Consider the following 25,304-nt stretch of genomic DNA (forward strand, 5'->3'; position numbering starts at 1 on the left):
AAAAGACTTTCTGTAGTTATGTATACAAGGCAGAGGTAAGGCCTCTGTGGGACTCTGAACTCTGCATTTACTGACTTGTGGGCAACTAAAAGCTCAATCTATTTGGGATTGAAAATTTAACCAGCATGGTGGGGAGGATTCAACCCTAAATTAATCCAACATATTAAGTCTTTTGAAAAACCTTGCAACGGCTCTTCAGCCAAAATAGCCCAGCAATATATTTCTTAAAGTTGAAATTGAACAATTTTAATTTGTGAGACTTAACCTATTATCTCACTTTAGATTAACAGGTTCCTTAGACTCCCTCTCAGAAGTTTCATCAGGTAAAATGAATCATCCTTTCCCAGGTAAGAATCTGCGATGTGGGTCTGGATTTGTTTGGATAGCCTGTAGAACATTTCGAGAAATTGCAGCTTCCTGGACATGCCACCCAGGTTCTTTGAATGGCCAAAGCAAAACAGACTTTTAGAGCAACCCAGATGCCCCAAGATGCATTGCTACTTGACTTCTCCCTCCTTTACAAAGCAGCCAGCAGTCACTGTCTGCAAGCAGGATTGGAGTTAGGAGACTGATATGGTATCAGTTCCTTCAGTTGCAGAAATGGAGGAAATAATTGCCTCGGGTGTCGGAATGCAACCCATCAATCCAGTGAATAAAAGTGAATTCACTTCCTTGAACAGTTCCTTTGATCCCTATTGATATGTACTGGGGTTTTTGCTTGTACTTAAACAAAACAACAGCCCCCCCCCCAACCCTGGCTTCAGAATGGACTTACTGCAATAAATGGATATTTCCCCCTTTGTCTACTGTTGACTTAAAAAGGTGTTTTGTAAAGCTCTGTGTACTCTTTATGCACTCAGTTTTATTATATAAAATACAAGGCATTTTGGCCCATCGGATAGGGTTCTAGGCTGGGACTCAAGAGCCAGGAGTTATTTTCCTGTCATGGCCCCGGACCTGCTGTGTGCCCTTGAGCAAGTGAACTTCCCCTCTTTCTGCATCTGTTTAAGCTGTAAGCTCTTTGGGGCAGGAACTGTGCCTTAATATGTATTTTTACAGTGCTTGGTACGATAGGGCCCTGTGCTCAATTGCTACCATAGTACTCTTTTTACTGATGATGATTAAAGTTCTTGCCCAAAATTTTACTATCTAATACAAAAAGAAAACAAAACAGAGGGCAGTAGTTCAGACACAGAAGGGATTGTTGAGGAGATCAGAATAGGGATGATTCACAGATAATTTGGGTTTGATACAAGAGCTAGTGAATTATTTTGGCATTTTTTTCAAGGATGTTTGTTTCAAATTTTTGATTTATTTATTTTTACCTACCCCTTGTTCCTCTTCCTCCTCAAAATTCTCGAAGATTTTTTTGTTCTTATGGAATTTTTCACAACAAAATACTTACCATTTCCCAAGCACCTGTAGTTAGGTGTGGTGGGGAGGGTACTTAGCAAATGAGATGGGAGCAAAGCAAGTGGTTGTGCAAGTTTTATTTTTAAATCAAGCAGCTTAGTCACCTTATTTATTCACTTTCTCATGTAGGTTTTAGACGAAGTTTAAGTACAACTTCTGCATCTTCACAGAAGGAGATAAACAGGAAAAACTCCTTTGTCAAGTGAGTGTTTGTTTAAATATGTAGTAACTGTGCAAAACTGGCAAGCTGTAGTTTAGAATCACAGGAAGAAAGCTCAGAACTTTCGTCTCTTGACATGTGCATGTAATTGCACTGAATGGTGTGGGTTCCTTTTGATTCACATGTGTAATTTCCATTAATGCACAGGACCAGTTCTTGCAGTCTTCTTTCAGACAAAACTCCCACAGAGTTCTGGCTGAGAGGGAACGACTGCAGGACCAGTCCTAGGAGAAGTGAGCCACTTTTGCTTGTCCTTGGATCTCGTGCCACCAAAATAGAACAGGGAGTGAAATTTTCAACTGTGAACTCTTCCAACTCCAGTTGACAAACTATAGCTTAAAAGAAATATATCTATCATGGAAAAAAATTGCATTCTGTCCTGTTTCTGAGGTGGCTTTTCACATTTTTTGCCTGTCTTGTTACTTTGCTTCAAATATACCATGTTAATCTAATCTGATCTGATATTTTAAAAATGAAATCTATTTTCTCCTTGGCTGTATATAATTAGATTCATTGACACTTAGATTATGGATTTTTGCAGTGGGTTTTATTATCTTTCATTGTATGAGTCTCCCAGCATCTAAATGAAAATGATCTATTTCTCATGTAGAGGTATAAATGCAGAGTGGGCTGTCATTTTGCACATTTGATCACGTCGCTTTTGTTGAAACAGTTTTCAGGGAGTTTCAGCACTTAAGTCCTAGTTCTGCATTGCAAAGCACTATGGCCCTGTACCACTTAAATTCATTGGACAGAGCCAAATTTCTCAGTGTATTAACTATTTGTTCAGTTTTTGCACACTGAGCTTTCTGATCTCTGTTGCCATATTATACTTAGACTTACATAAGGAAAAAAGAATGTGGGAACATTTCCGTTTGAGAAGGAGAATTCTCTTCAGGTACGGTACCTCACTGGATTCAGTGGAGAATTTGTGTTCTGTTCGAGTAGTTCATTCATTATTCCAAGTGTTTTACACAATTCAATATTAATGTGTTTCTATCGCCAGCATGTGCTATAACCCAATTTTGACCTGTTAATACTGGCTGGCCCTGCTGTGTCACAACTTGATTTGGCTTAACCTGTTCATAAGCACAGCAATTTGTTTATGCCGCTCTCTGTTAGTGATACGATTGTCTACTATAAAGAAAAGGTTGATCTTAACATATTGAAAATCAGTTCCCCTTTCACTTAGCTGATGTTATGATGTGCTGGTTCTATTTGTAAATAACCACATACACATCCTACTACTGACATAGTCTATTAAAAAGGTAAATTAAAATGCCTTTCAGAAACAGTGCACAATATAATCGTAGGAAAAAAATGCCCTTGTGTGCTCACTGAAAGAAGCCCAATTTCTTTCTCTAACTAGATCTAGAAGCTCGCTGCTGCGGCGTAGTTGGAGCAACACCACTACGACTAACACGGAGGGATCTGTGAAACTACATGAGGGGTCTCAGGTCCTTCTGACCAGCTCTAATGAGATGGGCACAATTAGGTACATTGGCCCTGCTGACTTTGCACCTGGAATATGGCTTGGACTTGAACTCAGAAGTGCCAAGGGAAAGAATGATGGATCTGTGGGTGACAAGCGCTACTTCACCTGTAAGACAAACCATGGAGTCTTAGTTCGGCCTAGTAGAGTAACCTATCGTGGGATTAATGGAGCAAAACTTGTGGATGATATTTGTTGAACCAGAAGGCTTACAACCTGTGCATCAAGCGCGAGTGCAATGATCTATAAGCATTAAACCACATCCAATAACCCCAACATCATCTGCACGGAATGCTGACTTAAATTTTATCTGAACTATGAAACCTGCTTTTTTTGGTAATCTCTCTCTCTAGGCTCTAACCACCTCAAAGTCATATTCAGGAGTGGAAATCATATACTCCTATTTGGACACAGTCCCTGCCTGTGAGTTTCTTGTAAAAGCATTCTGGGTTTGATACTGCATTATTTGAATAATGTCCCACTCCCAGAAGGCCAGTATATCTGACATTCTTTTAAGTTGCTTTGTGATTCAAAGTATTTGGAAGATTTTCTTCCCTGTACTAATGAACTGATAAATCATGCTGCTGCCTTTTCATAACAAAGGAGATTGTTAAATGAGACACATTAGTCTATGCAGTATTGGTCCCAGGATATTAGAGACAAGGGTGAATGCCTGAATATATCTTTTATTGGACCAACTTCTGTTGGTGAGGGAAACAAGCTTTTGAGTATGCAGAGCTCTTTTTTTTTTTTTCTTCTTCTTCTCAGACCTGAAGAAGAACGCTGTATAGCGTGAAAGGTATTCCTCCTCCACCTTGTTTCTCACATTAGTCTGTTTACTAGACACTTTGTCCATCTCCCTGTGAGCTAGTAGTAATAAGCAGGAGAAATGACTTTTTTTTTCTTCAAATCAGTTGTGAAACAATTAAGAATTTTATCATTCAGAAAAAAAACCCATCCCCAAAAAACGGTAATTGGAAGAATTTGCTGCTACAGTGCTATGCCTGTGAACAGCATAAATGAAACAGAAAAAAGACTGTAAAAAGCACAAATACACTGTTTCTGGTTTGCACTTTTCTCTGTGTGGATTTGTAAAAAGACAGCCGCATGCACTTTTCAAAATATAATGCACTTTCATCTCTCTCCTCGGGAGAGCTTTCCCCCACTGTTTGAAGATGTTCTTTTGTTTGCTGTTATTGCAGGCTACAAGCATCATGTTCCAATGCATATAGAACTTAGGTGGCACCACACATAGATATTGGTGACCTTATTACGTATGGTCTGCCGGAGGTACAATGCAGTATATATATGTTTTTTAAGCAAAGGTTTTTACTTTGCATTTTATATATTTCTTCATTGTCCTTCAGAGCACAGTTTCTTCTTTGCTACATTTGCCATTTATAAAATTCGTAAATTGCCTGTGAATCTTCTTAGATGTAGCATGGTAACACTTATTTAGATGCAACATGATTTATCTCAGTCTTTTAAAATAAACACAGTGCTTTCAGAATTTTCCATGTACATCTTGAACAGCTAAAATGCAGAACATGTTTAGCATGTATTAAAATACCTTTCTTAGTGCAAGTATACAGGTTTCAGAATATCTCACAGTAAAATGGTTTGCCACTTCTGAATGAGCTGTTTCACTTAGTTGAGAAGTGTACAGCGCTTTAAATTACATTTGTAGTATCCTGTTTTTAGACTGACTTTGTGCAGCTTTTACAATGTATTTTAAATATGGCTATTTTTTCTGGACTATTAAAAAAGGCTGCATAGTGTATTCTCATCTATGGAAGTTTTTAACTGAAGACAAAAATTGTAAATTTTGAATGTACACATTTTATTGTAAACTGTCTAAATTATAGCTTTGTATTTGAAGTTAGCAAGGTTCTGAACATCTGTATCTTCCATGTTTTATATCTATAGATATCTTTTTTCTATAATTAACAATATTCACTGATCCTTGATCTATTAATACCCATTCTTTTAAAGATAATTTGCTTTTGGGGGGAGTGTGTCACAAAACGATTGTCCTTTTTTTCCCCTTGTAAATAGAACAGGGAAATGGCAGCTCTAATATATAAACAGGTTTTATATCTTCATGTAGTTTATCATAATGCTGTATGGTATAGAATTGCAAGCTGGTAAACAAAGTGTATACAACTGGTCTTGTTTTTCTCCTCCCCCAATTTTGGGGAGTGCAATGTCTGTAATAACTTTAGGGCCTAGGCCACTGCTGAGACCAGAGACATTCCTGCTTTTTAATTCAAGATCTGCCTTAGCACACTTAATGAGTTATCTGTCCACTCTTTTCATGGCTAATGAGGATAATGCTCTTTGCACAGCTGAACTATGGCACCTGAGGTAAAGGCACAGCTACTCCTGGTTCCCACTGTTGGAGGGCCTCGCTTTCCTGTTCTTTATGCCAAAAATGATCAGCAGTGGTGATAGTTAACCTTGACACTGCAGTGAGATTAAAGAACAGTGATGACAGGAAGACTGAGATCGAACCTGGCTCTGTGATTTTTAGGCATGTCACGTTCCCTGTCTTGCTCTAGTTCCCAGGCTCTACAATCAGGGGATGATGTTTAACCTTTTCTAAAGCAATAGGTGATCTTCAGCCAAGGCTCTCAAGATCTTCCAATATGACCTTGGGTGAGTCATTTAACCTCACTATCTGTTTGGCTTGTATAGCTTTTTCCACAGCTCATTGATGACTGAGATTGAACCTGGCTCTGATTTTGTCAGTCCTGTTGCCATTAGAAAAGAAACACCATGAACTTTAAAACACATTTACTTTGCTAAATAGCCACTGCAGCTCATCTGAAAGGAGATTAACAGGACTTGCTCTTATTTTTAGGTAGGAGTTGAAATATTATATGAAATTACTTCTACAGCTTAGTGATGTAATAGTTCGCCTCAGACTACAGGCCAGGTGTGATGTCCTGCAAAGGAATTGATGATGAGATAATTATTGCAAAGATTTCAATATATAACCCAACAGCTGGAATTAGTCATTTTATTTATCTTCATGCCTTTTGATTCACTACACTTGTTTACAATACAAGTACACTATTCAATACAAAATACTCAATGACCATATATTATGTTTTTAATATCCCTGAAGTGCATAGGCCCTTCCTTTATACATAATGTTGCATAAGCTGCTGTACCTGTGATAGACAGTCGAATGAAGCATTGTTACAGACCAGAAAAGCTGGATGCAGATACTTTCCTTTGGGGAATATGGGGTAGGCAACATGTGATGTCTTTACAGGGATAAAAGGATTTTTATACGATTAGTTTTTCAAGGTTCTTTTACCAAGATGATGGTGGCAGCTCTAGGGCCCAGTTTGCAAAATTAAACTCTTCTTAACGTACAATCGACTAGTCCTGGCGTGCATTGTAGAAAGAGACCACAGAGGCTTCTGTGACAATGCACCACCTGTGCCCAGACGCAGCAAGGGAAGCAGGTGCTGCTACAGTTGGATGCGCCACTTGACTGGTTCATTACAGGCTGAAAACATCACCATTTTTAAACTGAAGACAGCTACCTTCAAGTAACCCTACCCATGAGCTCCGTGCCAGTCCCAGCAGGAAGTGGAACAACCTAAACTCAGATGGAGGCCACTGCCTTATGCTTCCTGGCCCACGTCCCCCTCTCACACAGCCACAGCCACTTCCTTTCTCTGTTGTAATTCACCTTATAGCTGCCTGAACCTACAACACTGATGAGGTACATGGGCGGGGGTGGGCAGGGGTAAGGCTGAGCAGGTGTCCTCTCATTCCCCCTTACACACACAGCTTAGCACCCACCTAGCACCTACTGAAATTCACCAAGGAACCACTCCTTCCTAGGTCTAGTCCACATGGGAATTAGCCAGTTTCAGTGTTAAATGACTTACAGCTATGCCATAGTTATTTTTCCATTAGACTGGGTGTCTTACAGGCCCTCATGCTACCCACATTTCATTGTAGCATAAAGGTAGCTACATATGAAGACATCTACAATGAGATAGTTCATAGTAGAATCACAAGGCCCACAATGGGGGGAATACTATGTACATGAACATTTTATATAAAACTTACTCCAAGACACACTGACTTTTAAAATACCAGTTCTGGACAAAAGTTTGTTACAAGCTTAAAATAGCATCTAGTGTTTTAGTTAGGACTCGCTGGAGACATGATGTGTCAAAGTGTTACGTAGGCTCACATGATCAGGCATTTAAAACTGAGCCTGTTTGAAGCAAGCCCTCAATTTCCCCCTCTACATACAAGCCCCTCTTCTACACACACTAGTGCTTTTGTTATTGGTATACAGCTGGAGGAACTTCAGTGAAAATACTGTGGAATTACACTGATCCTACTGCATTAGGCTTATGAACACTGAATAGCTTCAGATCCTCCAAGGGAGACTGGGGGTGCAAATAGCTAAAATAAAAGACTTGATAAATAAAAAACCTGAATATCCATCTATCAATCACTGCATGACCATGCAGATACGGAGCTCTCCACCTGTTTTTCATCCCATTCACTTGTTCTGCTAACTTCATCCCTGCTCCTTTGTAGTGCTATGTGGTGACAAAGGCAACAAACCAAGCAGCTGTTAAGTTGCCCTTCCCACCCGCTTTTAGGAAAAACTTGTTATGCATCTCTTGATCCATCGCATTTTTAATTCCTTGTCTGAACTGATTTCTGCAGAGCATTTCACAAAGCATAGCAGTGATAATCCAAGTGAAGCAGCGCTCTTACCACAGCATCTCTCAACCCCTTTAGACAAGACTATTATTAAACATTTAAAGTGACCAGGCACTGTGCAATACTGGGAGTGTGAAATGCTATTTTAGCCACAGCACAAACAGGCAGCAGCAGGGAGAAGTTTCCTTTCGTTACCCCACTACTGGGGTTAGTGTGCAGGGAAAAAAGCCTCTTATTAAGGCCCTGATCCTGCAAGGACATTGTCAGCGGGACTACTCAGACGCTTACAATTAAGCAACAGGCTAAAAAGCATGCGTATGACTCTGATGGGGTGGGGGTAGTATATGTGTAGCAGAGGGCAGAATGTGGTCCACACAGTACTAAGCTGGAGGTCACTATAACTGGTAACAGGCACTGCTCCATGCAGAATACTGCAGTGCATCAGAGGGCTCCCAAAGACGATGATTTGGTAAATGCCTTTATACACACTGGAACAGAGAAATAGAGCAATGCCCAGAGTTTTCACTAACCCAGCAAGGGGGTGGGAAGTGAGCACAGACACACTGAAATGGGGTTTGCTGGTGTAACAATCATAATAGGAGTGGGTGGGGGGCTCAGATGGGTTGCATTGTGTATTAGCAATAAGCCACAACTCCATGTTCTGAACTCTGAATTCCAGGAGAAGTATGTCAGGAGCTGAATTCAGACCTACCTCTGTGGTTCCATGTCTTCATTGGCTCCAAAAGCAGCTCATTTCGGGTCATGTTTTGGATGTGGCTGAAACCGCTTATGGAAACTGCATGAGAAATGCTGACTCAGATTTCTGACGTTTGGGCCAAAATCTCATGCTAAAATCTTGCTCCACCCCATTCAGCCTCAGCCCTAACCCTAGCCTTGATTCAACAGATCCCAACCTCCTCCGCCTAAGCCCAGTGCCAATCTGAACATCACTGTTCTAGCCCAAAGCACTTTGCACAGAGACTATCAAGAGGAAGATTTCATTTGAGGTTTGTGCGTCTTTGAAGATCTCATCCTACCCTACAGTCTCTCCAAGAATGGTAGAAGAAAATATTGTCAGGAACTTTAAATTACAATTCCCCATTTTCCACTGACCAAAACATGCTGTTCATGTGGGCCAGCTGTAAATGGTAGTAATGGTTTTAGCTCTCATTGTGAGACTCACACATATAAGGTGATGCCCCTCCCGCAATAAAATTATAGATGCACACCACAAGCGAGAGGCAGAAAAGAAATCAGTATGTCTCCTTGCTCTTCCCCTGAATGGGGAGGAGGGAAAAAGGCTAGTCAGGCATCTGTTCATCTTCCTTTGCTGATGTTCTAAAGCATCTTTAAAAAAAATGCTACTTTTAACAGAAGCAATTGGAAAACTGTCAATAACTGGAGTTGCAGGGTCAGGCAGTCCCAGGCCTGTAGATCAATATGTTTGAAACGGACAGTCACAGTTTATTAAAATTTCAGCGACGCTCCTTTAAGGCCATACAACTACGCAGACTAGGTTCTTCCCTCATCTATACACGCTGGTAGAGCAGTAAAAACTCAGAGTGGTTTCTTGTCTTGAAAGGAGTGAAAGAAAGCAGTAAGATCATATAGCTTTCCCTTGGGGTCTGCTTGAAAAAAATTCATCTGGACCCTTTTTGAAAAAGGAAAAGAAAGCTGACATGTCTAAAGAAAATTTCAGTTCCATGTGGATAATATTGCAGTGCAAACAGCCTTGATGGTACAAAGTAAAGCTCAGTCATTGGAACACATGGTCTTTCCTGAGACAGTAGAAGAATTCTTCACTTCTTGTAGTAGCAAGAGTAGTGTGAATGCAACAGTGCTAAGCTAGATGTTCCAGTGTCTGTAAGCAAGTCACTCCTCTAGTGGCTGGTCCACAGAAAGGATTAGAAACCCCAATACTCTTATAGCTCAGAAACATCCTTTTAGCTCAAGTGGAAGAGGCCTCTGTATTTGCCACCGACGGTCCTGAGTTCTGGCCCCCACTACAGCCATGAAATCCATGCAGCCATGACATGCGACAGACCAATAGCAGATGAGTGAAGTCCAAAGCACCCACAGAATCATTACAGTTCACAACTCAAACCTGCTAACATAAGCTTCATTTAAAAAAAAATTGATGCACAATTTCAACATTACACTACTAAGACTTCAGCATTATTTACCAGAGGGGTGGGGGAAGGCAGAGCAGGGACAAGAACTTCACTGCACCCATACTTTAAAGGGGGGGGTGTGTCTCAGGTCACAGTCCTCAGATTTGGATCCTTTTCTGACACCCCAAAGACTGGGGTGTTTTGATCTGGGGCTCTGGTTTCTTTCGTTAGAGAATTTACTGCAAAGTGTGGATCCAAGATTGGATGCTGAACCACTCCCCCAAAGTTAAAGGTCTTGGATCGAGATCCATCTCTTCTATATTCCTTTGCTGCTGCTCCCATAGACCTATTTCTATGGAAATAGGCACCATGTATTTTAGGCAGCACGGCTGCTTCAGCAGCCCCATCGGAGTATATTGTAAATTGTTAATGTACATCTTTACAAATTAATTCAATTCTTATGTGTATCTTGTAACCACACACGTTTCATGCACAAGGTGTACAGAATGCATCAGTGCAGCTTTGGGCTTTTAACGGACTAGCAGACAAGAATTCTGTTAAAGGAACAAGGGTAACAAACCCGTGAAATGCAGACACTGCCTAGAATCCCGATGGGGGTACAAAGTCAAGCCTTCTGGTTGGAGTCGTTAGTAAAGGGCATGTCAAAGGGCATTTCAGACCTTTGTATTTCCATCTACTGGTGACTTCTCACTGCAAAGGCCTTTTCAACTTCTCTCTCACACAAGCCTGGCCCTGTAAAATTCCACCTGAATTCCACTGAACAACAAGAAGTTCCTGTAGAACACAATGCTTCCTTTCTGTAGCACAGAAAGAATTTTAAAGGGCCAGTACCGTCCTTGGCTTTGGGTCTGAAAAAAATATAAACCATCCTCCTTTTGCAGTTCATTCTCTTCCTCTACAGTTAGTTAACTTCCCATCTTACTCACAAACCAGACAGTGTGACTGGCATCTTTCCATTGCTCTGCCAATGATACTGTAATTACCGCATATTCAAGGGCTGCTGCAGACTATGTTACAGCTGTAATGCAACTTGGGAATGTTCCCCAGTGTCTTCATTCAAAGACGTTTTATCCTTTTTGTTTTGAATAAATGGTTCTTTCCCTACCATTGCCATCCGTAGGGGATTTCAAGTGTCCCATTCCACAGCAACCGGCAGCTTGGCAAGGAAAACCCCAAACATGAAACACTCAGGCAGTGAATCCTGACCATACATTTAAGCGGAGCGTACACAATTGAGAAGAAGCGCACACGGAAGGGCACGACACGACAATGACCATGCATATAAGTTTATGCAACCGAAAGCTGGGCCTTATAGTTAACGTTAATATCCCCCCTTTTTCTTAGTAGTAGTAGAGGCTCCGATGAGTTGAAGCTTCTGGGTTATCTGAAAACACAGCTTCAAAGGGTGGCACTTCAGAGCTAGTTGGCACATAATGAAAGTTAGCGCTGTCTGCTCTCTCTTGGATGACAAGGACAATACTCTCCAAGCTCAAGAGCCACACAGAATGAGAGTCAGAGTGCAGAGGGCTCTCAAGGCCCCTGATGGGCTACGTGGCTCTTGTTTCTAAGGACAGAGTCCTCATAATTGCTAGCGCAAGGTGGGGCAGAGGCTTCCAGGGGTAAGCCCTGCTGTTGGTATCCATAGTTGACGTTCCCACAGGGGAAGTGGCGGAGCCTGAAGAGAGGCACTTCCTTCACGCTGGCTGTTAGTGAAGACGGTTCTAAGAGCAGAGAGGAGCCTGGCAGCCTGCTAGTCACAACACTGGGCCCCACAGTACAGTTTCCTTCATGCCCCAAATTCTCCCTCTCGGACACCTCTTTCTCCAGCAGAGAATTGTTTTTGACGACAGGCTTCTCTGCAAACCAGGAGCCGTATGTTGGATTCCAGAGATTGGTGGGCTTATTTCTGGACCCCCTGCCTTTCTGAAGCTCAGAAGCTAGGGTGGATTGCGCATATGCCATGTTGATGTGTCCCCCTTCCAGGGCTGGTCGCACATTAACAGGGACCGGAGGCTCGGGGGCTGCCACTTTTGCCAAAGGTTTTCCAGCTGTGACGGCTGAGGGCAGAGGGGGTGGAGAAGGCAGGGCCTGCTTGTCACCCTCTCTCTTTTGGTGTGGGGAGACCACCAGAGGAGGGATTGCTTTGGGGTCTTCTGGGCGCATTGGAACCTTCTCCTCCTCCTCAATGGATGGTCCATATTCCACAGGTAAAGCGGTGGTGATAACATCGGGATCCTACAGGGGAGAACAATGAGATTCTTTCAAACTCTTTTGCCACTGCTGATATTCAGGCATTGTCGCCAATTGCCTCCTGTTTATAAGAATTGTCCTGTATCCATAGAGCATCTTTTGCCACAGAGGAGCGCAAACTTTATAAAAGGAATCTCAGGGAAATGCAACTACCACTGGGGTGGAACGTGATAGCTTTTTTTACCAGCACAGAGAAACATGGCACATGGACTTTAGTGAAGGAGGATTCCCAGGTGCAACTGAAACTGCAAGGAGAATGTTGGGATGACACAGATTGGAACACAGAATTCATACCATTCGCTTGTAATGCAGAAGCAGTTACAGCTGTGAAAATGTAGCAGCAATGTGGAGGAAGGTGGGGACTCTAGGCATGCAGGATAACATTTTCAAAAGGACCTAAGCCACTTAGGAGCCTAAGCCTCCATGGAGTCGGGCCCCTAAGTAATTTAGGCATTTCAATGGGACTTAGGCACTTTTGAAAATGTTCCCCAGAAAGCTGTAAAAGTGTGAGAAGCTGGGTCAACTGCTTACTATTAATAGACAACCAAAAAACAAAAACGAGTTAACATCTCCACCTAATGATCTAAAAGCACCTTTCAAAAATTAATGGATTAAACCTCACAATGATCCCTCTAATTTTTCCCATCCATGTGCAGAATGAATTTTGTTATGTGCACCAATATGAAGGTGATGTGTGGCGGGGGTGGGGCCAAGGGGTTTGCAGTGTGGGAGGAGGCTCAGGGCTAGGGCAGAGGGTTGGAGTACAGGGGGTGAGGGCTCTGGGGTGGGGCCGGGGGGATGAAGGATTCAGGGTGTGGGAGGGAGCTCCAGGCTGGGGCAGGGAGGTGGGAGGGGGTGAGGGTTCTGGCTGGGGGTGCGGGCTCTGGGGTGGGGCTGGAAATGAGAGGTTTGGGGTGCAGGTTGCCCTAGAGCTGCGATGAGGAGGGAGGACTTCTCCCAGCCCTCTCTTGCTGCAGCAGCTCCATGGCTGGGGCCAGGGCCGGAGCTGGAGGAGAGGCGTCTCACCCCACCACAGCCCCGGAGTTGGGAGGGGGAGGCACCTCGCCCCGCCGCAGCCCCAGGGTTGGGAGAGAGAGGCACCTCGCCCCGTCACAGCCCCTGGGTAGGGAGGGAGAGGCGTCTCGGGCTGGGGAAGATGTGTCTCAGCCCGTCACAGCCCTGGAGCTGGGAGGGAGAAGCGTCTCGGGCCGGGGGAGAGGAGTCTCTCCCCACCACAGCCCCCGGGCTGGGGGGCAGAGATGTCGCTATTGGCCATGCCACAGCCCCACACGCCCCAAGCTTCCCTATCACCATCCCACACCTCACCCCACTGCCCCCACCTACCCCCTATTCCCCACCTCACCCCACTGCCATCTTCCATCCCACACCTCACCTCACTGCCCGCACCTCACCCCACTGCCATCTTCCATCCCACACCTCACCTCACTGCCCGCACCTCACCCCACTGCCATCTTCCATCCCACACCTCACCCCACTGCCCCCACCTACCCCCTATTCCCCACCTCACCCCACTGCCATCTTCCATCCCACACCTCACCTCACTGCCCGCACCTCACCCCACTGCCATCTTCCAGGCCCACCTGTGTGCAGTGTGCACACCTGTGTGGCTCTGCTAATTAAGTGTGTGGCCTTTGATGGCCTCTTGCACAGCCGCGAAGGAGTGCACCTTCGAGGGAACGTAGCTCACAACACCCCAGCGGGTGGATCAGTACCAGCCCTATTTTACACATGGGGAAACTGAAGCTCAGAGTGGTGAAATGACATGCTGCCTGGCCTTGTGCAGGTCTGTGCCAAAGCTTGCAAGCCAACAGTTTCTTGACGGCTTCATTTGCGAGACCACTAGACTGGAAGAGCTGGGTTAATGAGCTGTGTACTAAAAAGGGAAATCAGGTTCAAGTCAGGAGACCCAATCCCTCTGCTTGACCTTAGAGCTCCTATAGCACTGCAGTCCCCAAGAAATGTAATCTGAATCTAGATCCAGACTGCCCCAGAGTTCATCACTGCATCCAGTGTTCCAGTTCAGATCCATCTTGGCTCTAACCAAGAAATTTCGGTCTGGATCCAAATCTCTCCACAGTTCAAGGGGTCTACTGGAACTGGTGCCCTGGGTCAGATCCATCCCAGCTCAGTACTGGTCAACGTCTTAAGAATTAAAATGTGCAAAGTGGCTGTTACCTGGCAATCCCCTTGTAGCACAGCTAGGGAAGAAAGGAGTGAAAGTGCTAGAGTGCAACCTGGTGGAGTGGCTCAGGCCTTTGGCTTGCTGAGGAACTGTACCTTGATGTAGAAACAGCAGTCACAGAGTTGCTATGCCTGTGTACAGCCTCTCCTCCTGTGGGGTGTGTGCATGGGCAGTGAGGGGCACCCCGCTCTTTGGGCAGTGAGATGGAAGCATGTGTTTCTGAAGGGCAGAGAGAATCCATCACCTCCGTTTACTACATGACACTGATTTCGGGCTAACACAACATACATGTTTAGAGCTCACTGAGGTAGTGCAGTACTGCCCACTGGTTGTCTTATGCTGCAAGATGAAAAAGCAAATACCTGCGTGCAGTATTCAATCCTCTCCAGTATTATGGCAAAGTTTGGCCTGTCTTCAGGCTGGTGCTGCCAGCACTGGGTCATTATACGATACCTACAACAGCAGAAGGAGAGAAATCATGACAAGCAGGAAGGCAAAAGGAAGATTCGTTTGGTAGTTAATGAACTTCAGTTCACCATGGTCCATCAGTACCCACCCGCCCACCAAGTGTTCATTGTCACCTTCCACGAAAATTGAAAAAGTCCATCCTGCTGTGGCTTCAAGTGTAGGGGCCTATACCACTCTCCATCTGCACGCAGATAGTGCACCTCAAGGGCCAAATAGACCCTTAAATGCTGCTGGTAGGAACATGTCGTGAAATTGACACCACTGGTGAAAAAATCAGGCCTTTGCTACATATGGGGAAGACCTAACAAAGTGGCTATTTCCATCCAATCCCCTCCTCACTTCCCACAAACTTGAAACATTATGTCTGGTCCTGGGGGGAAAAACACCTTTATGGAGAGGGAAGCTGCTCTAACTGCCATTTAGAAATCAAACTGATACGAATGGGGGTATGGATTCAAAGAAGTGGTTTGGGAATTCCCACAGAGGTGCCTTGCCAGGAGTCTCTTCTACCATACATCCTTTGAAAATATTCCTGCCAAACCATGATGTTCCTTTTCCACACAGCCTTAGGTGGACCATTCAGATGAAGACAGGATGTTACTCGATGTCATACACTGCCCTTGGTGGCTAGTCAGGGAAGTATCGCCTTGAGAAACTAAATTGGAAGCCATGCTGTACTGCAGGAGATCTAGTGATAATTGTGTGCTACCTTTTATTCCAAAGGGTCCCAACACCATTGAACTGATTTTCAAAGGCACCGAGCCCCTACAGCATATTTGAAAATCAGGCCATCCAGGTAGATGTACTGCTTCACCCACCACCTGTGGGGTGGAATCTAGTGACACTTCAGAAAAATGACCTGCCCCAACTGAAACCATACAAGGAATTCACTGTAGGCAGGTTAGAACATAATTAACTGAGCCAAGGTTTTGCTACTTGTGAGCAACATCAGGGATCTTTCATGGCCACAGGTGGTCAGAACTTGCAGTTTTACATCTAATCTGAAGGACAGAGCTATTGACCAATATTTGTTAATACACTAGCCAATGGTCAATACTTCCCAAGAAGGCATCGACTACTAACCTAAAAGGGCTGACAGATAACATTACCAGTAGGGAAAAAGTCTTTGGAACTTGAGTTCATTAAGGAAGGTCATTAAATATATGGTAATAAAGCTAATAATCTTCTGGCCAGAGCAGAGTGTTCATGCACAAAATGAATTAGTCTCATACACAGGGCCAGGGCAGTTTTTGGGTGGATCCATCCTTCCTCCATTAGTTACGAACTCCAGAACTTCCTGGTTACTTTTGCTAGGATAAGGCATGTATCCAAGAGAGAATATCTCCCACAGCAACACACCAAAGGACCTGGACACAGAACAGAAGGAAAGAAGGTCAAGGACACAAGCACAAAATAGTATTGCAATTCAATGGCTATGCACTTAGAGCCATTAAAACCAGTATTTGCTTTGTGCACCCTACAGTCAGTCAACCTGCAGAATTCTCAGCTGCAGGAGAACATGAAGACAAAGTGGCTGATGTAAAAGAAGGGCTGGATGATTTTATGGGCATCAGTAACAACAGTTATTAAGCAAGCCAAGACTGTGATGTGGGTAATTAAATGTCATGCTTCAGAGTACAACTACACTGTTTGCCCAGCAGGGTCAGGAAATAATCATACATACTTTGTGTCTAGCATGTCATAATTTGATACAACAGGTGTATTATTGTGAGAGGACTTACATTCTTTTGAGGCATTGGGTATTAGCCGCTGCCGGAGGCAGGACTGTGGTTTGATCCTTTATGGCAAATCCTGTGTTCCTGAATAAACAACAATGTACTTTGCTCTTGTACAGATGATACAAGTGACCCCTAGCTGCAGAGTCCTAGCCCCATATGTTTCAGGGAATTAAAATTAGAATATTCCCTGGGTTACATCACAAGCTTTGGTCTTTGTGGCTGGGCATGGAACACTCTGAAGATTGAAAATACAACCTCCTCAGCGTTCATTTGACTGGCAGCTTGGAAAATGCCAACATTTTATGGGTTAAACACTGCAGTGTGGTTGGGAACAGAATAAAACAGCCCAAGGATCACCACATTGGTGCTGATGGACAGCATACAAGGCTACTGTGTCCTTGGGAGGATTTAACTTGTTCCATCAGCTGAGAAACAGGCTTTATACTCTCACTCCACATCCTGGGAAGGCAGCTGGTGAACATTAGTACTGGTGGCTTCACAGTCGCCTCCTCTCCCCAAACATTCTCCTGCACTCCGGGCTTCCTGACCCAGCTTTGCCTGAGCGTTTCTTTCCCAATCAGCAGTACCCCTGCTCTGTCAACACTGGCCCTCTGCTTCCTGACACGAGAGACTGCCAGCCACAGCAGAGTGAGCAGGGCTAGGCTCAGACACAAACAGTTCAAGTGACTGCTCAAGACCCTGCACTTTTGGGGGTATCCACAGCCCAATCTCCCTCCCACCTTCCCCTGGGACCTGGAAACACATGGCTTAATGTGCTGCATTGGGCCACGGGGAGGTGGCAATTCAGGGCGTTTCCACTTGCTCCTCTGACACTGGCTGTGTCTGTCCCTGCCACTGAAAGATGGTTTGCTCCTACAAAGAGGCTAGACTCCTTTCAATAGCATACAGCTGACACCTTCCTTCCTAGATCACCTGTTCATAACCAATACAGCATCTAAGCCAGTTCCATAGCTCTCAGGAGAAAGTCTTCATGTTGCAAGGATCCGGCTATTCGCTCCTTCATCCCCTCCACTAGATCCCTGGGTTTCAAACCTCCATCTCTTCTTCTTTTATTTTTTTTTTTGGGGGGGGGGGGAAGGACGGGAAAGTGTTCCTTTTACAGTGGGAAGTAGAGAGTGAGTCATTTGTAAAAACAAATTACGAGAAAAAGAAGCTCACCATGTATCAGTTTTTGATGTAAATATTCCTTCCATAAAGGCCTCGGGTGGCATCCATTTGACTGGCAGCATTGCACACCCTCCCTTTCGATAATAGCTGGCCCTGCAGAGGAAAAACAAAGTGAACAGTCGGCCCAGGATTCAGAAAGAAAGTGGCATTACTATAGTACTTTTCTAATTAAAGGATTACAGTTACCAGTCTGGGGACTGGCTTGTTTAGTAAAGAGCTTAAATCGGGGCTTTTCTTATAGACAAAGGAGCATGGCAGAGATTATACTGACAAGATCTTTTTCTATTCATAGTAACAGTGGGAACAGGCATTTAATGTAGGGACAGTTCTGTGCTGTCCCTCACTTTGTGCCTGATCCCACAACTTGTGAGTAATCCTGTGGATAGTTCCACTGGAATTACTCACACGCCTAAGTGTCTCAGAGCAAAACCTTCCTCTTTGGAAAAGCTTTTTCACTGTAGCAGGAATGACATTTCACAGCATTGATACCCACATCCAATTAAGCACCCCCCTCAAAAATAATAAAAACCTATAACAAACAAATCAACCACCAGAAAACAACTCTGCTAGGTCAGATTGGCCTGGAGTTTTTCACCTTCCTCTGCAGCATGGGGCCTGGGTCACTTGCAGGTTTAAACTAGTGTAAATGGTGGAGTCTCTGTCACTGGAAGTCTTTAAACCATGATTTGAGGACTTCAGTAACTCAGCCAGAGATTAAGGGTCTATTACAGGAGTGGGTGGGTGAGGTTCTGTGGCCTGAAATGTGCAGGAGGTCAGACCATGGTGGTCCCTTCTGGCCTTAAAGTTTATGAGTCTATGAGAATACCCCAGGCAGCATTCTTAGCATGGTAAGGGAGAAAAGCCAGAGTGCACATGAAATCCACTAGGAATTTTGCTATTACCATCAATTTTATGTAGATGGTACCCAGACACTGCGGTGATGGCTGCCAGCATAAAATCCTAACAATCTTAGCTAGACATCAGGCCCTTTGTGTCAATATCATTTAAAATTAAATCCATCAAGATCAAACCCTTGTACTGGCAGTCACAAATGGGAGCTGGTGCATGCAAACTACAGTGTGCACACAAAGTGAATGTCTGTGCATGGAGAAGTGTGTAAATTTCATAGGCTCCTTTGAAGAGGAGTAAAGAGTACTAGCAGTTAGTTGTGCCAAGTGTGCATGTGTGACAGAGGCTGTTTTGCCATATCAGAGTCCTCTTGTATTGCAGGGCTTCATGGTAGTAGGGTCTTGTTTGGTAACAAAAACCTAAGAGCTCAAATGCACTCACATCTCTAAGGGAGTGCTACAGTCCCATCACCTCAGGCTGTGAGATTCCCAGAACTCAAGATAAATAGGGTCAGCCCTGCTCAGTACTTGCATGGGTGACCTCTAAACAGAAAAACCCCAAGGTACTATAAGAAATTGTGTTGGTGATTCAGTAAGTGGCTTTCTTTCCACTGAGTCAGGAGTGAATCAATTCTCCAGCACTGTGTTAGGGGGTGCTAAGGTTCTGAGTTGCAGATGAGCTGTAAACTGATGTCCTGACCACTTGTGATCATTAAAGATTTCCTGGCACTTCTTGCAAGCGCAGCATCATTAACCCTAGTGGCCTGGCTAAATTCCAGTTTGGGTAATTACAGTCTCCTGATCTTTCCTGCTTTATATGCAGTCAGTTGAGTAGATTTACTAATGACAAAAAAAACGGAAGGGAACAGGGTCAATACCAAGGAGGAGGGAGATTAAACTCAAAGTGATTTGGAGCCACAGAACAAAAGGGCACACCAATGACTTATGCCAGTTAGTGCTGAGAAAGTGAAAGGAAAACAACTAGGGATGGAATCCAAGAGAAGGGGAAAATGTTCTCTGGCCATATGGAAAACTCCTCCCAGGAGAAGGCTCTGAGAAAGCAGTGAGCAGCCTGTCAATCCACAGCTTGAAAGCAAAAATTGTATCAGACAGGGAGTCATATGGGAAGGATTTCAGAAATATCCCTTTACTGGGGTTAAACAGAGCAGCACATGATGACACTTAACTAGGCACATAATCTCCCGTTCTGGTAAATTTCTGCTTAGTGACGCCATAGACTGCGTTCTATTACCTGTATATGTCCCGGGCCATTCCAAAGTCTCCAATTTTAGCTACTCTCCCAGACCCTTGACAAGTAAGGAGACAGTTCCTGGCAGCAATGTCCCTGAGAAAGAGAGAAGGAAAGCAGCAGAAAGAGAGGGAGAGAGAAAAGAAAAAAATCATTTAACCTTTCAACAGTTTTGCAAAAGCCCAAGGAAATGACAAGAAAACATGGCCTGCTTTTCTGAAGGGCTGAGACCCTTCAAATCCCAGTAAAGTCAATATCTGCAGATAACAAGCTATGTCCCACTGTTTTAGAAAAAATCTTTTGCATTTAAACATTCCATTTGCTACTTGTAATAATTCTTTAATGCCTTTTATCATCACACACACATTACTCAGTATGGCAGGAGCCGCCTGCTAACACCCCATCCTCGCAAGTGTTGTTGAGACTCTAGAAAGTTGGCAGTAAAAGATCTGAGTTGGACAATCCACCTCTTCCAACAACACACCGTCCCAATCATGAGTACTGCCCCTATATCTAGTACATCTTTGTCATGCGTAGTCACTTCTATGCCAGAGGCAGGCAGAACAGTCAGTGCTACAAGGAAAATGCTCAAACTTGGATTTCAGAAACTAGACAGACACTTGAATTACTAGAATGAAAACCGAGAGCACAAGCCTGGCAAAATCACCTCAGAGAAGTGAACTAAAAAATTGCAGCAATAAGTTTGTGGCTCCCCTGCAAAGCCATGCAACTCTGCTCCATGTGGCTGCTGAACTTTTCCAATGACCGTTCATGACAGTGGGGAGAGATAAGGGACTAACATGGCTGTTACTCTGAAACCTGAGATAATGGGAAAGCACTGATGGTTAGCACCTCGGACTTTTCAGCCAGAAGGACCACAGATTTGGCTATTCTTAATCATGCTGGATGCTACAAAACTCTCAAATTATTTCCTTAAAACTAGAACTACTGAAGATATTGAAAAGGTCTGAAGAATGTGGACTAGATTTGCATTATTTTTATGAATATTTTGTGTACCTCTATATGTTTGAGTATTGTTGTGGGGCTTGCTGTATAGAACACTATGGGTTAATTCTTAATGTACCTCTCAACACATACACAGGAACCAGGCAATGACTCTAACTCAGCTACTGGTGCCTAATGGACAGTACAGTGCTGGAATTCGACTTCCAACCCCTCTGGCGAGATGCATAAACCAGACCGACCAGGTTCAGGTGTCCCAGGACAAACAAAGGGACTTTTAAATGAATAAAAGAGTGCCTGTGAGCTCTAGGAGGAGACTGAAGGTCAGACTGACACAGAGGCAGATGCTGCAGTCTATCTCATCCAGGCCCAATGCCAGCGGAGCCTGGGAAAAGTGGGACCTATCTAAACTGACAAGGAAAGATTAAGGCATAGGTATGATAACATGCGTACAGGCCTTTTATTGTTGTAACCCTTTTAGAACATAAGAGCGACCATACTGGGTCAGACCAAAGGTCCATCTAGCCCAGTATCCTGTCTTCCGACAGCGGTCAATGCCAGGTGCCCCAGAGGGAATAAACAGAACAGGTATTCACCAAGTGATCCATCTCCTGTCGTCCATTCTCAGCTTCTGGCAAACAGAGGCTAGGGACACCATCCCTGCCTGTCCAATAGATATTGATGATCTATCCTCCATGAACTTATCTAGTTCTTTTTTGAACCCTAGTCTTGTTCTAGTCTTGGCCATCACAACATCCTTTCCCTCACTGTTTGTTGTGTTCCTTCGGTTAAATAAATAATACTTTGTTTGGAACAAGCTGTTCTCTGTCACTACACTTTCATACTGGTCACAAGTGCCAAAGAGAAATCTACAGCAGCGGGCAAAACACAGCTGGAGCTGCTGACGATTCCCAGTTGGTGAATAGGGGACCCAGTGTAATAGTGGGGTGAATGGTGGAATTTCATCCTGAGAGAAGTGCAGCTGCTGGGCCTGTCTCTTGGAAAGGTACCCAGGGGGAAACTGAGCAAAGGGTCAAAGGTACAGCTGACCCTGGAACCATAACAGAGGGGATTTAAGAAATACTCCTGGAAAGAGAAGCTCTGGGCCTTCAGGTCATCATTAAATTATTGATGTTTGGAAAATGTGGAGAGAGTATTGCTGTCTTAACCACATATCTGAGGCCTGGATGGGAACAACCCCTACTGAAAAGGGGACAGGTGAGTGGCTCTCTAGCCTTGCTTGACTTTGTGGCTAGAATCAGGCCCATCTCAAACATCTTACACACTGGGAGCAGTCAGTCATATGGTGCCATTTTTCATTCCAGGTCTGAACTTTAACGTGTGTGTGTCCAGGGCCAGGATGAGAACAGTGAGGAAGCACAGAATGCAAGAATGAACAGAAGGGCAATAATCAAAGCTTGCTGGAGGGAAGGCCTGCAACCTACTGTAACAAATTCCAGGTTGCTTTTGTGCAGATGACAAATAAACTGCATGCATGTTGTGGCCCTGGGGATAGAGCTCAGGTTCTTTGGCACCAGGAATACAGGCCTTCCTCACTTGAGATAAAGTAGAGTCCCTGTGAATTATTACTATTTGTTGGGCTTTTGGCTCTTATAGTCTAAAAACATCCAACCACTAGAGGGCAGTGGTACACAAACATATTCACTACAAGAATTACCCATACATGCTAGCCAATATATTACAATACAATACACACCCACACATACAAAGGGCAATGGTAAATAGTCCTTAATAGCAAATGGTCTTACTCACCTGTGAATGAAGTGGTTTTCTTCCAAATACTGACAGCCACATGCAATGTCGTGAGCCACATGGAGCAAGTCCAGCATGCAAAGGGAAGAGGGTTGGCTCTACCAAAAGACAAGGTACAAAGTGGAGTTAAAGCAGAAATGCTGCATGGTTCATCTTCAGAGCTATGAGTCACCACTGAGTTAGGGAGATCTCAAATGAGGGACGTGAATCAAATGCTAACACAAATACACAAGGGGATGTAAATTACTTCATACATGGCTTTCCAACTAGCATAAATGTTTCATATATGGTGCTGGCACTTAATCATACGCACAAATTGCACTAAAAGAATCAGAATCACTAAATCTGATGCCTTACTGTAGTAGGTCACCTAATTCCCCTCACAGCTGCGGTAGGATTTTTTCTTACAGTGTATTCTCCACTGCTTTATGCAGTTTAGCTTTAAATGCGCTTATACTTCCTCTCGTGGGAGACTATTCCATGGTCTCAGTATTATAAGTATTTGGGTGATATTTAACCTGAATTTATCTTTGCTCAGTTTCATCCCATTATTCATACTCCCTTAAATCACCCTAAACAATCAGCCCATCCTCTTCTACTGCCCCCACATATTATCTGAGTTTCTGAGTCCCATCTTGGTACTTGCATCCTTCACATATGTGTAGATTTTTATCAATTGCCCCTTTAGTTATTTAACTTAATCTCCAGGAGCTCATCAGTGCAGGGAGCTGATGTCCTGTGATAGGAAAGGGAGCATACATTCATGCAGAACAACATGATGTACTTTGGAGAGGAAGAATTGCCTTTAAGTGACATGACTGATAGGCGGGCATGCCACCACTCTCCACACCAATCAAGCAGTTCATCTTCATGGCACCTATTAAAGAGCAGCATCTTTTAATGCTGTATACCCCACTCACTGATACACACAGCAGTACTGGTTCATCAGCACCTAGGACTCTAAACGCCCCACTCCCTTAATGAGGAAAGGTCACTAGGGTCCTGGTATGCTGCTTCCTGCCACCCTCCAGCTCTGAGCCATAGTGGACTTTAGCCTAACCAGCTCCTAGCCTCCCTGCAGTTTGCAGAATGCACAATTGAACAAGAAACAGCGAGCACTGGCTGTTAATACAGAGGTCTTAGTCTTGGCTGAAAGGGTTGGGGTAAACCCAGCCCCAAGGTACCTGAGTCTAATGAAGGCAGCACCAAAGAACTGTAAAGCACCCGGCATTATATATTGTCTGAGCAGAGGCTTACCTGCACAGCATCACGCACACAGTTAAGCAAAAGGGACAGTGTAGACTCATCTATCCTGCCTGTGTTTTTACTATACACATGGTTTGTTTAACATGCACATGTAATCACTGAAGTGCCCTAATACATAGGAGAAAAGGGCTGGGCTTTTATTTATTTGTGCATAGTGTTGTTCCCTGAAGCCTTACTTTTTGATGGAGGATCTCTTTTAGTCTTACACTGCTGATTACTGAGTGATTCATCAGCACTGAATATATGGCTAAAATGATCAACAAAAGGGTGCTGGTGTCTTTTCTTAGGGGTTTGAGCAGGGGCTGCTTCAAACCTTTCAACCCATTTAATGGCCTTTCTCCTGTGATCACGGTTCAGGAGCCAGTAGCCAACTCAATGGCTACACAGTGAATAAAAAGTCCAGTTCTTCAGGGTGCAGAAACTGACCCCTGGGCTGAATTGAGCTAAGACACAAGGCAAAGGGATGAAGGATGAAGGACGAGGGATGAAGCCACAAGCTGATTCTAATTGTGACGCTTTTCCTTCCTTGGTCAACTTTTGGCTAAATTGAAATTGTAAAGCAGATGTGACTTATCAGCCAATGACAATTTATCTGAGTAATTTGTCTGAAAGACAGAGTTTTCAGACCGTTTTGTGCAGTGAGCAATCTTGACACACTAGAGAATCCGCTTTACAGCTGTTTACCACTTTTGCTCCCCAGAGGAGAGAAAGAAACCAAGCTGGAAACTGTAGCTCACGATCAGCCTTTAGAGCGAGGGGTGCATTGGAAGCGCTAAAGCGACATCTTCTGTCCCCCCGCCCCTCCCCTTTAAGTCCAACCTCTCTAAAGGTGAAGGTGACGGCAAAACAAACTCTGACTATTGTTCAGTATAATCACTACTCTGAACAACAAGCTTCAGGATACAAAGGAAAGGAAATTACTGCTTATCTTCTAAAGCCATCCTCTGATTGCTTTGCCACGTGAGAAAAGGACCAAACAGATAGGGCTTTGAACTCCACAGAAAGGAGAATTTTGCAATGTTCTCAAAAAAAGAAAAGAAGGACTTGTGGCACCTTAGAGACTAACAAATTTATTTGAGCATGAGCTTTCGGGAGCTACAGCTCAGTTCATTGGATGCATTCAGTGGAAAATACAGTGGGGAGATTTTATATACACAGAGAACATGAAACAATGGGTGTTACCATACACACTGTAAGGAGAGTGATCAAGTAAGGTGAGCTATTACCCGCAGGAGAGTGGGGTGGGTGGCGGGGAACCTTTTGTAGTGATAATCAAGGTGGGCCATTTCCAGCTGTTGACAGGAACGTCTGAGGAACAGTGTGTGTGTTTGTGTGTGTGTGTGTGGGGGGGAAATAAACATGGGGAAATAGTTTTACTCTGTGTAATGACCCATCAACT

The 25,304-nt window shown here is 44.0% G+C and overlaps 2 protein-coding genes across 3 annotated transcripts in view; one reads left to right on the forward strand and one right to left on the reverse strand.

The window, feature by feature from the left end:
* The window catches only part of CLIP4 (CAP-Gly domain containing linker protein family member 4), a 58,320-nt gene extending 53,093 nt beyond the window's left edge, over window positions 1-5,227 (forward strand). For both annotated transcript variants that reach the window (XM_084624861.1, XM_084624862.1), the window contains 3 exons: window positions 283-347; window positions 1,543-1,615; window positions 3,003-5,227. In XM_084624861.1, the coding sequence (XP_084480987.1) occupies window positions 283-347; window positions 1,543-1,615; window positions 3,003-3,324 (460 nt within the window). In that variant the 3' untranslated portion in view covers window positions 3,325-5,227. The remainder of the gene's footprint in view (window positions 1-282; window positions 348-1,542; window positions 1,616-3,002) is intronic.
* Window positions 5,228-5,366: 139 nt separating this feature from the next.
* Window positions 5,367-25,304, reverse strand: part of ALK (ALK receptor tyrosine kinase) — a 108,947-nt gene continuing 89,009 nt past the window's right edge. The window contains exons 16-21 of the mRNA XM_084624863.1: window positions 22,640-22,737; window positions 19,907-19,999; window positions 17,798-17,899; window positions 16,112-16,246; window positions 14,774-14,864; window positions 5,367-12,193 (exon numbers count right to left, since the gene is read on the reverse strand). Of these exons, the coding sequence (XP_084480989.1) occupies window positions 11,489-12,193; window positions 14,774-14,864; window positions 16,112-16,246; window positions 17,798-17,899; window positions 19,907-19,999; window positions 22,640-22,737 (1,224 nt within the window). The 3' untranslated portion in view covers window positions 5,367-11,488. The remainder of the gene's footprint in view (window positions 12,194-14,773; window positions 14,865-16,111; window positions 16,247-17,797; window positions 17,900-19,906; window positions 20,000-22,639; window positions 22,738-25,304) is intronic.

The sequence above is a fragment of the Lepidochelys olivacea genome (assembly GCF_965140295.1).
Source record: "Lepidochelys olivacea isolate rLepOli2 genome assembly, chromosome: 3".
In the NCBI taxonomy this organism is placed as follows: Eukaryota; Metazoa; Chordata; order Testudines; family Cheloniidae; genus Lepidochelys; species Lepidochelys olivacea.